At 43.0% G+C, this 12,467-nt stretch overlaps 1 protein-coding gene across 5 annotated transcripts in view; it reads left to right on the top strand.

Annotated features, from left to right (window-relative positions):
* CARD11 (caspase recruitment domain family member 11) overlaps positions 1-12,467 on the top strand; it is a 1,114,500-nt gene that overhangs the window by 1,023,165 nt on the left and 78,868 nt on the right. For all 5 annotated transcript variants that reach the window (XM_078664998.1, XM_078664996.1, XM_078664999.1 and 2 more), the window contains exon 17: positions 5,540-5,780. In XM_078664998.1, coding sequence (XP_078521124.1) covers positions 5,540-5,780 — 241 coding nt within the window. The remainder of the gene's footprint in view (positions 1-5,539; positions 5,781-12,467) is intronic.

Here is a 12,467-nt window from a genome sequence, read left to right as displayed (position 1 = left end):
GTATCCAACCCCGCATGTGTGTTTGATAAGCTGGATCCTGAAGTAAAGCTTTTTCAAAGCTCCAGGAGGGGGGCGTTCTCGGTTTTCCCAACCCCTTGATGTTAAGGATAAGAGGGTTGTGGTCAGACAGAAAACGCGGGGCAGTCTCAATAGTGCTGCTATTAATGAGAGAGGATGATATAAAAAAGTAATCTAGCCTGACAAGGGTGCGGTGAGGAGCAGAGAAAAAGGTGTAGCAGGGGAGCGAAGGATTCAAGTGAGCCCATGCATCTTTTAAGCCATGTGTCTCAGCTAAGTTGGTCAGGGCCTGAAAAACTAGTGGTTTTCTGCCATTGTACCTCCAGCTATTATCGGTTGCCCAGTTACTGGGCAGATGTAAATTGAGGTCGCCACAAAGAACTATGGGAGTGGGCCAGTGGGCTAGTTCCCCTGATATGAAGTTGATAACTCCAGGATCATCCGTATTGCTGCCATAGATTGAGCATAATGTAAAGGGAAGGCTGTCAGTAAGAAGGCATTCGGTTATAGCCCATCTACCTAGAGGATCCGCTTTGACCCGAGGAGTGTTAAGAGGGAGTCTTTTCTCTGCAAGTATGCCCACCCCTCTAGTTTTGGAGCTTTGGGTAGTTGCCCCCAGAACTTTGAAGTCTAAGGAGTCCAGCAGTTGTTTCTGTGAGCCCTCGATGTGTGTCTCCTGCAAGCAAGAAATGTCTCCCCTCAGAGATCTAAGACCCTGAGACACACTTTGCCGTTTGGAGTGATCATTAAGTCCACAGATATTCACACAAACAATTCTTAAAGTGTCTGAGTTAGCCATTTAGAAAGGATTTGTAGTAACCTTCGGTGCCAAAACGGGAAAGAAAAAAAAAAAGAGAAGAAAAAAAAAGTGAGTACATTCTGTTTAGCATGTATCAAGACTGACTTAAAGGATATATTACAACATATTCCTGAGCCCATTTTTCCAAAAAAAAAAGAAGATTGTGTGCCCCCCCTTTTTTTGAGCAATCAGGTAAACCCTGAATTATGGCAATTTACATGAGCCCTGGCCGTCAGCCACGCCGGAATGAGAAAAACAAAAAAAGAAGCAAAGGCCCAGTTTAGATTTCTTGCACTAAAGTAGCCAGTAGTCAGTAGTCAAGGCATCCCCCCGCAAATTACTATATGTAAACTAATATTGTGACAGGAAGAGGAAGAGGAGTGAGGGAAAAAGAAAAAAGGGAGGTAGAAGAGCACAGCGGCCTATGAAAGAGTGGGAATTGTCAATTATAACTTAGTTCATCTGCTGCTGCTTTTGGACTTCAGTTTGGCCAGATATTCCCCGGCTTTTATTTCGGAGAGGAACATTTTTGTGGTTCCATTATGGATGACTTTGAGCCTGGCAGGATTCATGAGATACACGTCTGCCCCTTGCTGTTGAAAAGGTAAGATTAATTGTCTTAGGTGTCATCTGCGCTTCACTGTCTGGTGACAGAAGTCTGGCTTAGCGAAGAAAGTTATTCCATTGGCACCTTTTTTAGAATTGAAGTGGGCTTTGTCGTAGATCATTTCCGTAAGAAGAAAATTTCCGAAGAATTCCAAGAAAACTCTTGGGTGCCCTCCAGGATTGTGTTGTCGCTTTAGATGAAAGGGGAAGAGATGGGCCCTCTGTACTTCATGGTCCCAGTTCCAGCCAGTCTCATCAGGGAAGGACTCCTGGAGCAGTTTGATGATGGAGCGCCTTGGGTCTTCCCCCTCCTTCCCTTCAGGAATACCCAGTAAGCGTAAGTTGTTTCGACGCTGGCGGTTTTCCTGATCCTCCATCTTTGTCATCAGGTCGACCATGCAGGCTGTGTTGGACTCTCCAAGTTGTTTGGTGGCCAGACTTTCTGTCTCTATGTGCTCTGTTCATGCCTCAACCATCGTGACACGATCGCTGATGTCAGAGCAGGTTTTGTTCAGCCGCCTTAGACCACCTTGCAACTTCTTGGCAGCGTTTTTTGCTGCACGGTTATCGGCCCGGACTTCTTCATGGAACTCCTTTATTGAGGCTAGTATGGAGGCTAATGATGGTTCAGATTGCTCAGCAAGCAACATTTTGGAGCTCCCCCAATGAGTTGTATTGTAGTCTTCTTCCTCAGCTGGATATGACACTTGGGAGTCAGAGTAATCCCATCTTAGCTGACTGCGCCACTTATTCCTGCTACTAGGCTTTTTAGGTCTCTGTACAGTGTCAGTGTCTTTGTGCGAGATCTCGCTGTCTCCTTCGTTGGCACCTTCGGACACGTCCTCATTTGATGACGAAGGGGTGCCGTCTGAGATGGAGTAAAAGTGCTCCGGGCCAGCTTCGGGTGTCCAAGGGGTTTGAGAAGAGGAGGGCACCACCAAGTTTTGAATAACCTTGTCAATCTCCTTAGATTGTGAGTCGTTAGTCGACACTGAGCTAGGAGCGAGGGATGATTGCTGGCAGCGGGGGTTTTTGTTGCCAACGCTCCTTGCCTGAGGTACAGAGTGGTCGCTAGGGGATTGCTCTGGAAGGGGGGAAGTGTCTGTGTTTTTGGGTAATTCTAGGGTCTGAGCTGGAGCTGGAGCCAGAGTGCCTCCTGCATCCTCTTCAGATTTGAGTATGGGTTCTCCCCTGGAGCTCTCTTTTGTCGTGGCCCCCTCTACCTGAGCGACTGTTTGGGTTTTGGTGATAATGGTGGAGTTGTTGCCAGTCTTTTTTAGTCCCAGGAAGATTTTAGCGGGGGGGTGAACTATATCAGAGTTTTTTAATTCCTTAGCCCCCGTCCCTCCCCCCTGGCTTGATCACCGGTTTCCTCTGTGGTTTGGATCCAGCACTAACCTCATGACCGTGGCTGGATGTGCCTCCCGATGCTCCTCCAGAAGTAGCAGTACTGACAGCTGCTGATACGGCATCCTTGGAGTTTTGCGGGTTATTTATAGTAGCCGGAGTCTTCGTTTTAAGGCCTCGCCGCGCTCCTCTGGCACTCATGTTGCTCCTGTGCCGGTGATTCTGCCAGGTCGGGCCGTTGTTGAGTTCACCTTCGGCCAAGAGTTCAACGGGGTCGTGGGTGACAAAGAAGAAGATACTTCGCTGTCAGAATATAGCGCAGAATCACTCGCGCCTGTGTGCCAGAAGCCGGTATAGCGAGGGAGAGTACCGCTTCCAACACTGTGCTAAAGATTTTCAGCTCGTTCGAAATTGTGATCGTGATCAGCATGCCCCCCCCTCGGATGGGGAGCTTTGATGTTCGAGCGCGAGTCTGGTCTCGCCGGGATGAGTTCTGTCTCCGCATCGCTCTGGCATCTGTCAGGTCTGCGCAGGGCGGCTGGCCGAGCGCAACGCTTCCGGCGTGAGCGGCCGAGTGGCAAGAACTCACGTAGATTCCATCTTGCTCAGCCACATTGTGTCATTTTTATTGAAAATTATTCATTTTAATATGGATATCATTTCAAAGTGTCGTTTTAATTCTATTTATTTATTCGAGTGCTTGTGGATGCACGATTTTTTGTTTTTCCGTCTGGTACGTACATCAGTATTCGAAAGATTATGAGGGCCCTGGGGGGCCGATATTTAAAATAAAATTATGCCAGAAACCTTTGCGGGAGTATACTCAACAGCTTCCCAAAGTTTCATGGCGATCGGATGAATGGTGTTTTAATTCTATTTATTTATTTGAGGGCTTGTGGATACACGATTTTTTGTTTTTCCGTCTTGTGCGTACATCAGTATTCAAAAGATTGTGATGGCCCTGGGCGGCCGATATTTAAAAAATGTTTATGGCAGAAACCTTCGCGGGAGTGTACTCAACAACTTCCCAAAGTTTCATGGCGATCGGATGAATGGTGTAGTAATGCATATGTCAGAAACCTTCGCGGGAGTGTACTCAACAACTTCCCAAAGTTTCATGGTGATCGGATGAATGGTGTAGTAATGCATAAAGGACAAACAGACAGACAGACAGACATGCATTCGTTTATATATATATAGATTAGCTATTTAATTAACAGTAAAAATAGTTGACATTAAAACTAGATAAATTATAATTTCATTAACTTTTCATCCAATTCCACTACAAATCCTATAACCTACTAGTACATAAATTAGTAATTATATTTAAATAAATGACACATTTAGAATTACAAGCCATATTTTTAAAAAATGAATACCGATTGTACTAGCATAATAACAGTTATAATTAAGATATATACATATATAAAAATAATAAAAGTAGATATTCATATCAACTACATAAAAGTAAACAATACAAGATACATTGGTATTCTTAAAAACAATATAACATATACATTAGATGCTTACTTTAGATATTCTATTGCACAATATTTTGGTAATTACAATATTTTTGACATGATATGACATTCATGTCATACAATATTTTTATCTGGCATTTTGGCCATTCACCATTCGTCAGCAGCCCTTAGAACATAGTATTTGTTTCAATTCTGAAGAAGCTCCGATTAAGCTTGGATGCAAATCTCACCTTGCTGCAATAGAACAACTGGGCAGTTCAGTAGTCTTTAACCTTCTAAAAGTACTTAGGTTAATTACCAGCAGGGATGAATCATTACTGGGCGCTACACAGAAGTGAGATGTTGTTTGAAGAATACAATCTTCCATTCCTTCCTGAAAAGCAGTGTGACAAAGCTTATCAGATTTTAGTGGGGAAAGTTTAGATGCTTGGAGCATAGCAATAGAAGGCTTGGTCTCATCTTCCTGCATTTTTATCAGGAGCATGATTATTTTGCTCCTGTGAGTATAACGAAGCACACATTCCGTCTTAAGCCCGCTTGCCAGATATGATAGAATTTACTACTTTGAAGATGATATGGGCTGGCAAAGGGAGCCTGTGGCATTGTTAATGGGTAGGCAAGGTCATGTTAAGTGGCATTGTGGGCAAGCTCCGTCCATTATAAGACACTTGGGGGCTTATTATGAGTTTGGCAGACTTGGAGTGGGCCACCATGCCAGCACCCCGCTCGAAGACCACCAAACCCATTCTGTTTACTGCAGAATGCAAAGAGGAAGTAACAATGAGAAATAAAGATATTTCTCCTTGTCTGGCAGCTTCAGGCAGGCACACCATTTTGACACAAACCCATATTAACTGGCTTTAGAGAATATGGGATTGTGTCAAAATACATGGGTGGATGGAAAGGAACGCCCATGCTCCACCTATTTGATGCCTACCCGACACAAGGTATCCAAGGCGGAGGCTTGTGCTGCCTTGCAATACATTTGCTATCAAATCCCACGCAAAGTCACGCAAATCTTGATTTGCATGGTTTGGTAAATCCTAAAATTGATTTGTGACAGGGCTGTGCCACAAAAGTGGTGCAACCCTGTGGCAAAATCTTAGTAAATCTGAGCCAGAGTTCTTAAATTAAAATTTTGTCTATCTATATTTGCACTATAGAGTTACCCCTTCATAGATACATATTACTTCATACCCCAATACAGATTAATCCAGGTAGGCACAACCCAGGCAAATTATCAATTTTATTCTCCCATTTCGTCACATACATGCCTTACTCTCTGCAGGTTACAGTAGGCTCCTGAAGGAAATGGAGACTGGACAGGTGGTGTCCGGGGACTCGTTCTACATCCGTCTGAACCTGAATATCTCCAGCCAGCTTGACTGCTGCTCCCTGTCGCTGAGGTGTGATGAGATCGTGCACGTCCTGGACACCATGCATCAAGGGAAGTATGAGTGGTTCTGTGCCCGGGTGGACCCATTCAGCGACAAGGACCTGGATAAAGGAACCATCCCCAGCTACAGCAGGTAAGTACAATGTTGACCACAAAATAAATTAAAACAGAGGTTTCCTTAGTGGAGGGCATTGATAAAACCTCCAGGTGTAACTGTAAGTCACATAGGTTTTGATTAAGTGACGGAGCGCCATCTAAGTTTCTCATCTTCTTACACTGTTTAAAAGGAGAAGTCAGGACTTCCGGCGGCAGGGAAAGGATATGGCAGAGCTGATGAGTGTCTGCTGTTATGTTTCTGTCTCCCACCCAGGGGAGAGAAGCCCTATGTGGAAGCTGGAAAACGCAATTCCATATCCATAGCTGCCAAATTTCCCAGGTCCATGCGTGATGTGCTACTCCAATTCAGGTGTTTTTCTATGAATTCTGGGACTTGTAGTCTTGTTATGTAAAGGAGGAAACAAAACTACAAGACCCAGAATTCAAAGAAAAAGCCTGAACTGGAGCAGCACATGACAAACAAACCTGAGTACCTTGGCAGGGAGGATAGCCTGATGTCCAGTTAATGTTGAGAGGGGCATCCAACTGCCTGGAATGGTCAGGAAAGACAGGATCGTTTATGTTTTTCACACAGTGCAAAGCTATCCAAATTGCCCCAACTTTGCGACTTGTTTAACTTTACCCATTGCCCCTAATTTATACTTATCATGTTTGAATGTATTTGCAGGGTTTTATACAAGGGTAACTCAGCCGATGAATAGGGCAACCTTGAGATGGTTTTGTGTAAACACAGATCACAGATTTGTTCACATGAATCCTAAAGATGCCTCAGTAATGCTTTGGTGCATATGTTTACGATAATAGAATATGATTACTGGTGTGGTGTCACCTAAAACAATCCTGGCTCTGCCACATTCTCTGTTCTTTTTGTGTACTGAGATCTAAATTAAAGAGCAAAAGATGAACCCTGTGCTGAGCCAATATCATGATTCACAAAATTACATATCTTCTTGTAGAGACAACAGAAGATGAGCTGATTGGTTCACACCAAGTTGGAAAAGACCCCCATATGTAGGTGTAAAACTAGGCAGCAATGCCTGAAATCTGCACAAAAAAAATAAGAGTACATCTACAATTGAATATGTACAACTTAGTATAGGGAAGTTTTCCCGGGCTAAGCCTGGAAATTATTCAAGGTTGCCAATTTTCTGCCTTGCTTTTGGAAAACATTTGAGAATTTGCAATTGCTACTGTGTGGAGGCATTTTCTAATGAACTATTAAACATAGCACAGATTAGTGTGCAGTGACTTGCCATAACTTGTGCAATTACTTGTTCCTATTTTTTCCACTCTAGAGAATTATTTTTTCCTTTTCTCTATGCTCTAGACAATTTTGGCAAGGTTATTACTTTCTCCTTCCCACCCTGGAAATGGATTTACTTCTACCAATGTCAGAAGTAAGAAGTAAATGAAAATGTCAAGCCTTTTCCATTGTAGGAGCCAGTTAAGACCTTGTGAATACCTCACATCAACCCCAAAATCCATAAACGTGCAAGTGTGTGGATGTTCACAAACTCATGAGCTATTTTCGTCCTGAAACTCCTATTTCCTACTTAAAGGAGTAGGGGGCATATTACCAACGTTAAGCGATATTTATCGCTAACGATGCTTAGCAACGAATTTTTTAACGCTAAGCATCGTCAGAAATTATCGCAGATAAACCTTGCTATTATCAAGGTTTATCGCAAATGCGATAAAAAACGGCCGCAATGCATGAATATCGCTGAAAAGTCAGCGATATTCATGCATTACCGAGCTAATGCTCTTAGCCATGTTATCCACCTCCCATTGGATAACATGGCTAAGAACTGCTCAGGGCAGGTGTTAGTTTTTGGAGATATTCGCGCTTAGCGCGAATATCTCCAAAAGTTGGTAATAGGAGATAGCGATGTTAGCAACTGTTTCTAGTCGCTAACATCTTGGCACTCCCACTTTGCATGTCATTAGTGATAAATATCACTGACATGCAAAGTGGGGCCCAAGATGGTCGCTATCTCCTACTAGCTGTCGCTAACTGGTGTTAGCGACAGCTAGGTAATAGGGAGATAATTTTATCTCCGCTTTCTTGGCTTTTGAAGCCAAAAAAGCGGAGATAAACCCCCTTGATAATATGCCACTAGGTTTCCTCACATGAAAATCTTCATCAGAGGAAGTCCTTTTAGGAATATAATGCCAACTTTTGAGAATTCCAAGTGTTTTTCGCTTAGAAAAAGGGTACTTGCAGATGTAAGTTAAGTTACATATGCAAATAACTATGTGAAATAGGATCCAAGAACATACTGGTTTACCTGAAAAATCATCACTAATTCTCTCTCTCAAGCCCTTTGCCTCGGTTTACATGCTGCAGGTCACAGGCAAGACAAATAGGCAAAAAGTAAACATTTGTTTCGGACCTCATTTCTGTCAGCTACAGTTTCCTCCTGATAGTATTTTGATGAGAAGCTGTTGGTTTTAGTTGTTGGCCTCACCGGAAGCAGAAACTTTTTTTTGTGAGAAGTTGGGTTGTTTGTTGACTATGGTGTGAGCCTTGGTCAAGCAACAGCCACATCCCTTTGCAGGGTGAACCACAAAAAGTCACTAAATTAACCTGCGCATTACGCTGAGTAGCATGGCTCAAAAGGGTCAGACTTAATTTAGAGGCAATGTGTACAGTATTTATGCAGCACACAAACAGTAATAAAGTGGAAACACAACACAGGAAAAATCCCACACCAAATTAGACAAATAGAGTACATTTTTGTAAATTATTGGACACCAAAATGACAAAATCCAATCAGTAGCACCGAAGTTATGAATTTTGAAAACTTTCAGTGAAAATAGCAGCAAAAATCACGAAATGCCAGCTATGGATATCCGGACCAGGTCAAAGTCACAACTTCAGGCCAACCGCGATTGAGCACAGGCCGGCTACAGTTACCAGATTAGTACCATTGAAAGTTTTCCCTTCTCAAATCAGTGCCAAGAGTCATGTTTGAAGTAGAAGGGCCCACAAGGGCCAGTGAGAGCATTGCTGACGGAGAAGTGCAAAGAGCAGGCCAGGCGTCGTGTACGCACATTGCTGGAGCTTCACGTTGGTGGTCCTCTCGAGCTGTCAATGCTCCAGCATGGAGAGGCAGCTGCCGGAACTTTGTGTTGGATGTTGGCACAGGATGCAAGGTCTTGGCATGAACGGACCAGTGTGTGGTCGCAAAGAGCCCAAAAACATCAACACAGCTCTCTGAGGCAACATCAAGGGCCCAGTACCTGAGGGGCACAATTAAGGATTAGGAGCGTACTTCAGCTGGGTCCAGGTGCTGGTGCAGGATGTTGGGGAGCCATTTATGTCCCTGAGGCTCAGATTAGGTGGCCAGCAGATTAGCCATTGGAGTCATTCTGGTAGCCCTGGGTTCGAGATGAAGTTGCTGATCAAGTTCTCCTCTCCCAGAGAAGAACACAGCAGGGCAGCAGTCAGTAGCAGCAGCAGTCCAGCAGAGTAGCAGTCATTTCAGCAGCACAATAGCCTTCTTCCTGGCAGAGTCCACAGGTCCAGAAGTGTACTGAAGATTATGTGCCTGAGGTCCCCTTTTTTATTTCCTGATGCCCTCCTTCTGGAAGTTGGGGGAAGCTTCTAGACAGTGGCTTTGAAATGCATGACATTTCATGACTCCCTGACCTGGCTCCAAGCTGGCTGCAGTGACAATGTGGAGGTGAGAGGTCCTTTGTGTGAGAGCAAAGCACTCCCTTTTTCAGTGGCAAGTGGAGCTCTGACCATTAAAACACACCCTCTATTGTGTGAATGCATGGGAAGAATTCATGAAGTCGGTCAGCTACACCCAGTCATGTAAACCAAGACAATCGTCAATGGGCTAAGGGCAGAAAAATGCCAACTTTCTAAAAGTGTTGTTTTCAAATTTGTAATCCAAAACCCAATTACATTTCCAATGAGGCACCAAACCTGACATAGCTACCTGGTCCCAATTGAAAATTAGAGATTAATAAATGTAACAAGGAAACCCCAATGTTGTCCTATGGAAGGGGCAGGCCTCACAGTAGTGGGAAACTAATTTAGAGTTTTTCACTACCAGGACATATAAAACTTAAAAGTACGTGTCCAATCTTTTAATTACAATGCACCCTGCCCTATGAGCTACCTAGGGGCCACCTCTGGGGAGATATGTAATAAAAGGGGCATTTCATTCTTAGCAACATGGTTGTATTGCCAAGTTGACATGGCAGTTTAAAACTACATTCAGGCTGCAGTGGCAGGCCTGGTACATATTTTAAGATACTACCTAAGTGAGTGGCACATTAAGTGCTGTAGGATCACTGGTCACACTATGAAGAGACAAGGGCACCCAAATATATAGAAGAGCCCTTAGATCTGAGTATCTATCTAGGAACAATAATCCAGCTCATTGGAAAATAATGATAAATTACGATATACAATTTAACAAAAACATCAACGCATATACAGTGGGACAATTTTCAACACACAAAAAGAAACAAGAATTACCAGACTCAGGCATTAAGCAAGTTGGCCGAAGTACAACTGAGCAAGGTAGGCCGCATAATATACATATTAACACCATTATACTTTGAAATGGCTGTACATTTTTGGGAGTGTCAAGGTGATTTGGTTGATGACTTTTTGACTTTTTGGTTGATGACTTTTTGATCCTTTTAGATAGATAACGGGATCATCATCAGGACATTTGTGATTGATGCCTGAGAATAATATCTGCTAAAAGGCAAGAATGAAAAAAGGAAAAAACAAAAAAAAAAACAAAGGCAGCAAAGAAAGGGCAAGACGTGTCATGATAACGTGTGCCGTGGTGAGTGACATGTTTATCAAGATAAAGCATGCACTAACGAGAGGCATGTGGATCAAATGACAAGAAAGCAATGCCAGAGGGTTATCTAGCTAAAGGGATCGATTTATCGTCGACCAAAGCCCCTTCACACTTCCAAAAATGTACAGCCATTTCACACTGCAAGAGTGTTAATATGTATATTACGAGGCCTACGTTGCTCAGTTGTACTTTGGCCATCTTTCTTAATGCCTGAGTTTGGCAATTCTTGTTTCCTTTTGTGTGTTGAAGATTGTCCTACTGTATATGTTTTGTTGTTTTTGTTAAATTATATGTATTGAAATTGAAATATTCAATGTTGTTATACAAACATAGATGTCACTGTATTTCTATGTTGTAATTTATAATTATTTTCAAATGTGGGGACCATTGTTACGCAGATACGCAGGACCACTGGCATTCCGCATTTAGTTTACAGGCCTTGGGTATATGGCATATCACTTTACAAGAGACTTATAAGTAAATGTGATATGCCAATTGAATATACACCAATTTAACCATGTTTTAGGGGAGTTAGCAAAAGCACTTTAGCACTGCTTAGCAGGGGTAAAGTGCATAGCGTCCTAAGACCAGCAAAAATTAATTCATCAAAAAGTGGAGGGGAAAAGGCAAAATGTTTGAGGGTGATCCTGCAGAGAGGGCCAGGTCCAACATTTTAGAACACAAACTTTTGCAAAGTCAGGTGCCAGTGAAGTTTATTGCAATGCACAATGTTTGAGCCGTTGTATTTGCTGACCTGTTCTGTGTGTCGTTCATGCAGCCTTAGGTCGTTTTCCTACTTCATTCTTTTGAAGATCACCTCATCTCTCCCAGATGGTACTGGGGCCATACTTCTTAGTCCACCACAAATAACTTGCCGGAACCCTGCTTTTTCACCCTGTACCCTGCACCTGCCTGGTCTCACATCAAGCCCCTGTCTTCCTTGATGCTTCTGCTTGCCCCATAGCCTAGTAAAGACCATTACCAATGCTTACTTTGAGCTGGTGTTTGCCAGAGCTCAGCACCTGAAATCATCTTAGAACATTGTTACTTAATTGAGGTACTCAAATTAAAGATTGTACTGTGTATGCAGTGGTCAGAACGCTGTACATTTTGCACAAAGTAATCAGTAATGTTTCTGCAGCATTGATAATTGTGAGAGACACAGGTACTTCTTTATTTCAGGAGTGGCATTCTTACCACAAAAAAAGGAACAGTGAACTCAAAGGCCTAGAAGACCTTTCCAAAGCTATGCCACACCTTTCATCAAGAGGCTAAATGGCTAGGAGCCAATGGTGTGCAGCTCATTGTCTGATTCGCTCCTGGGAGGTCAAGGCCAGTCCTATACTTCTTGTGTACCTCCCCATAAACCATGCCATCATATCATGCCATGGCTGGTCTGGCACAGAAAAGGTTTGATTTAGCTACCATGCTAAAACAAAAAGGAGCTCTTAATTTGCTCCCATGGCAGGCTAATAGCTTATCAAGTCGCATTTTCATTCAATTCTGGTACAATTAGATTGTTTTTCCATTATATGTCCCAAAAATGCAATGTAAAGGAAAACAGCTCCGGGCCCTCCATTGACACCAGACATGGACCATCCCTTGATCAATCTATCTCTGCATAAATGTGGAAGACTCTTCATTTGAAACATATGGCAAGAAGGAATTCATAGACTTGTATTTCAATATTGCTGTGAAAATCTAGTAGGGGCCAATGGGGGGGGGGGGCTGCACAATGGGATGGGCTAACCTGGGAATTACTAAATGTTCAACCCCACTACTTCAGGTTCACCACAACATAATTAACACTACATTAACACTATATTGAATAAAATAGGTTCAGCAACATGTCATTCAACTCAAATTAATTTAAA

This window comes from Lissotriton helveticus, chromosome 10, assembly GCF_964261635.1.
Source record: "Lissotriton helveticus chromosome 10, aLisHel1.1, whole genome shotgun sequence".
Taxonomy (NCBI): Eukaryota; Metazoa; Chordata; class Amphibia; order Caudata; family Salamandridae; genus Lissotriton; species Lissotriton helveticus.
Note: the sequence above shows the minus strand (reverse complement) of the source record. Positions and strands in the feature narration are given on the sequence as shown.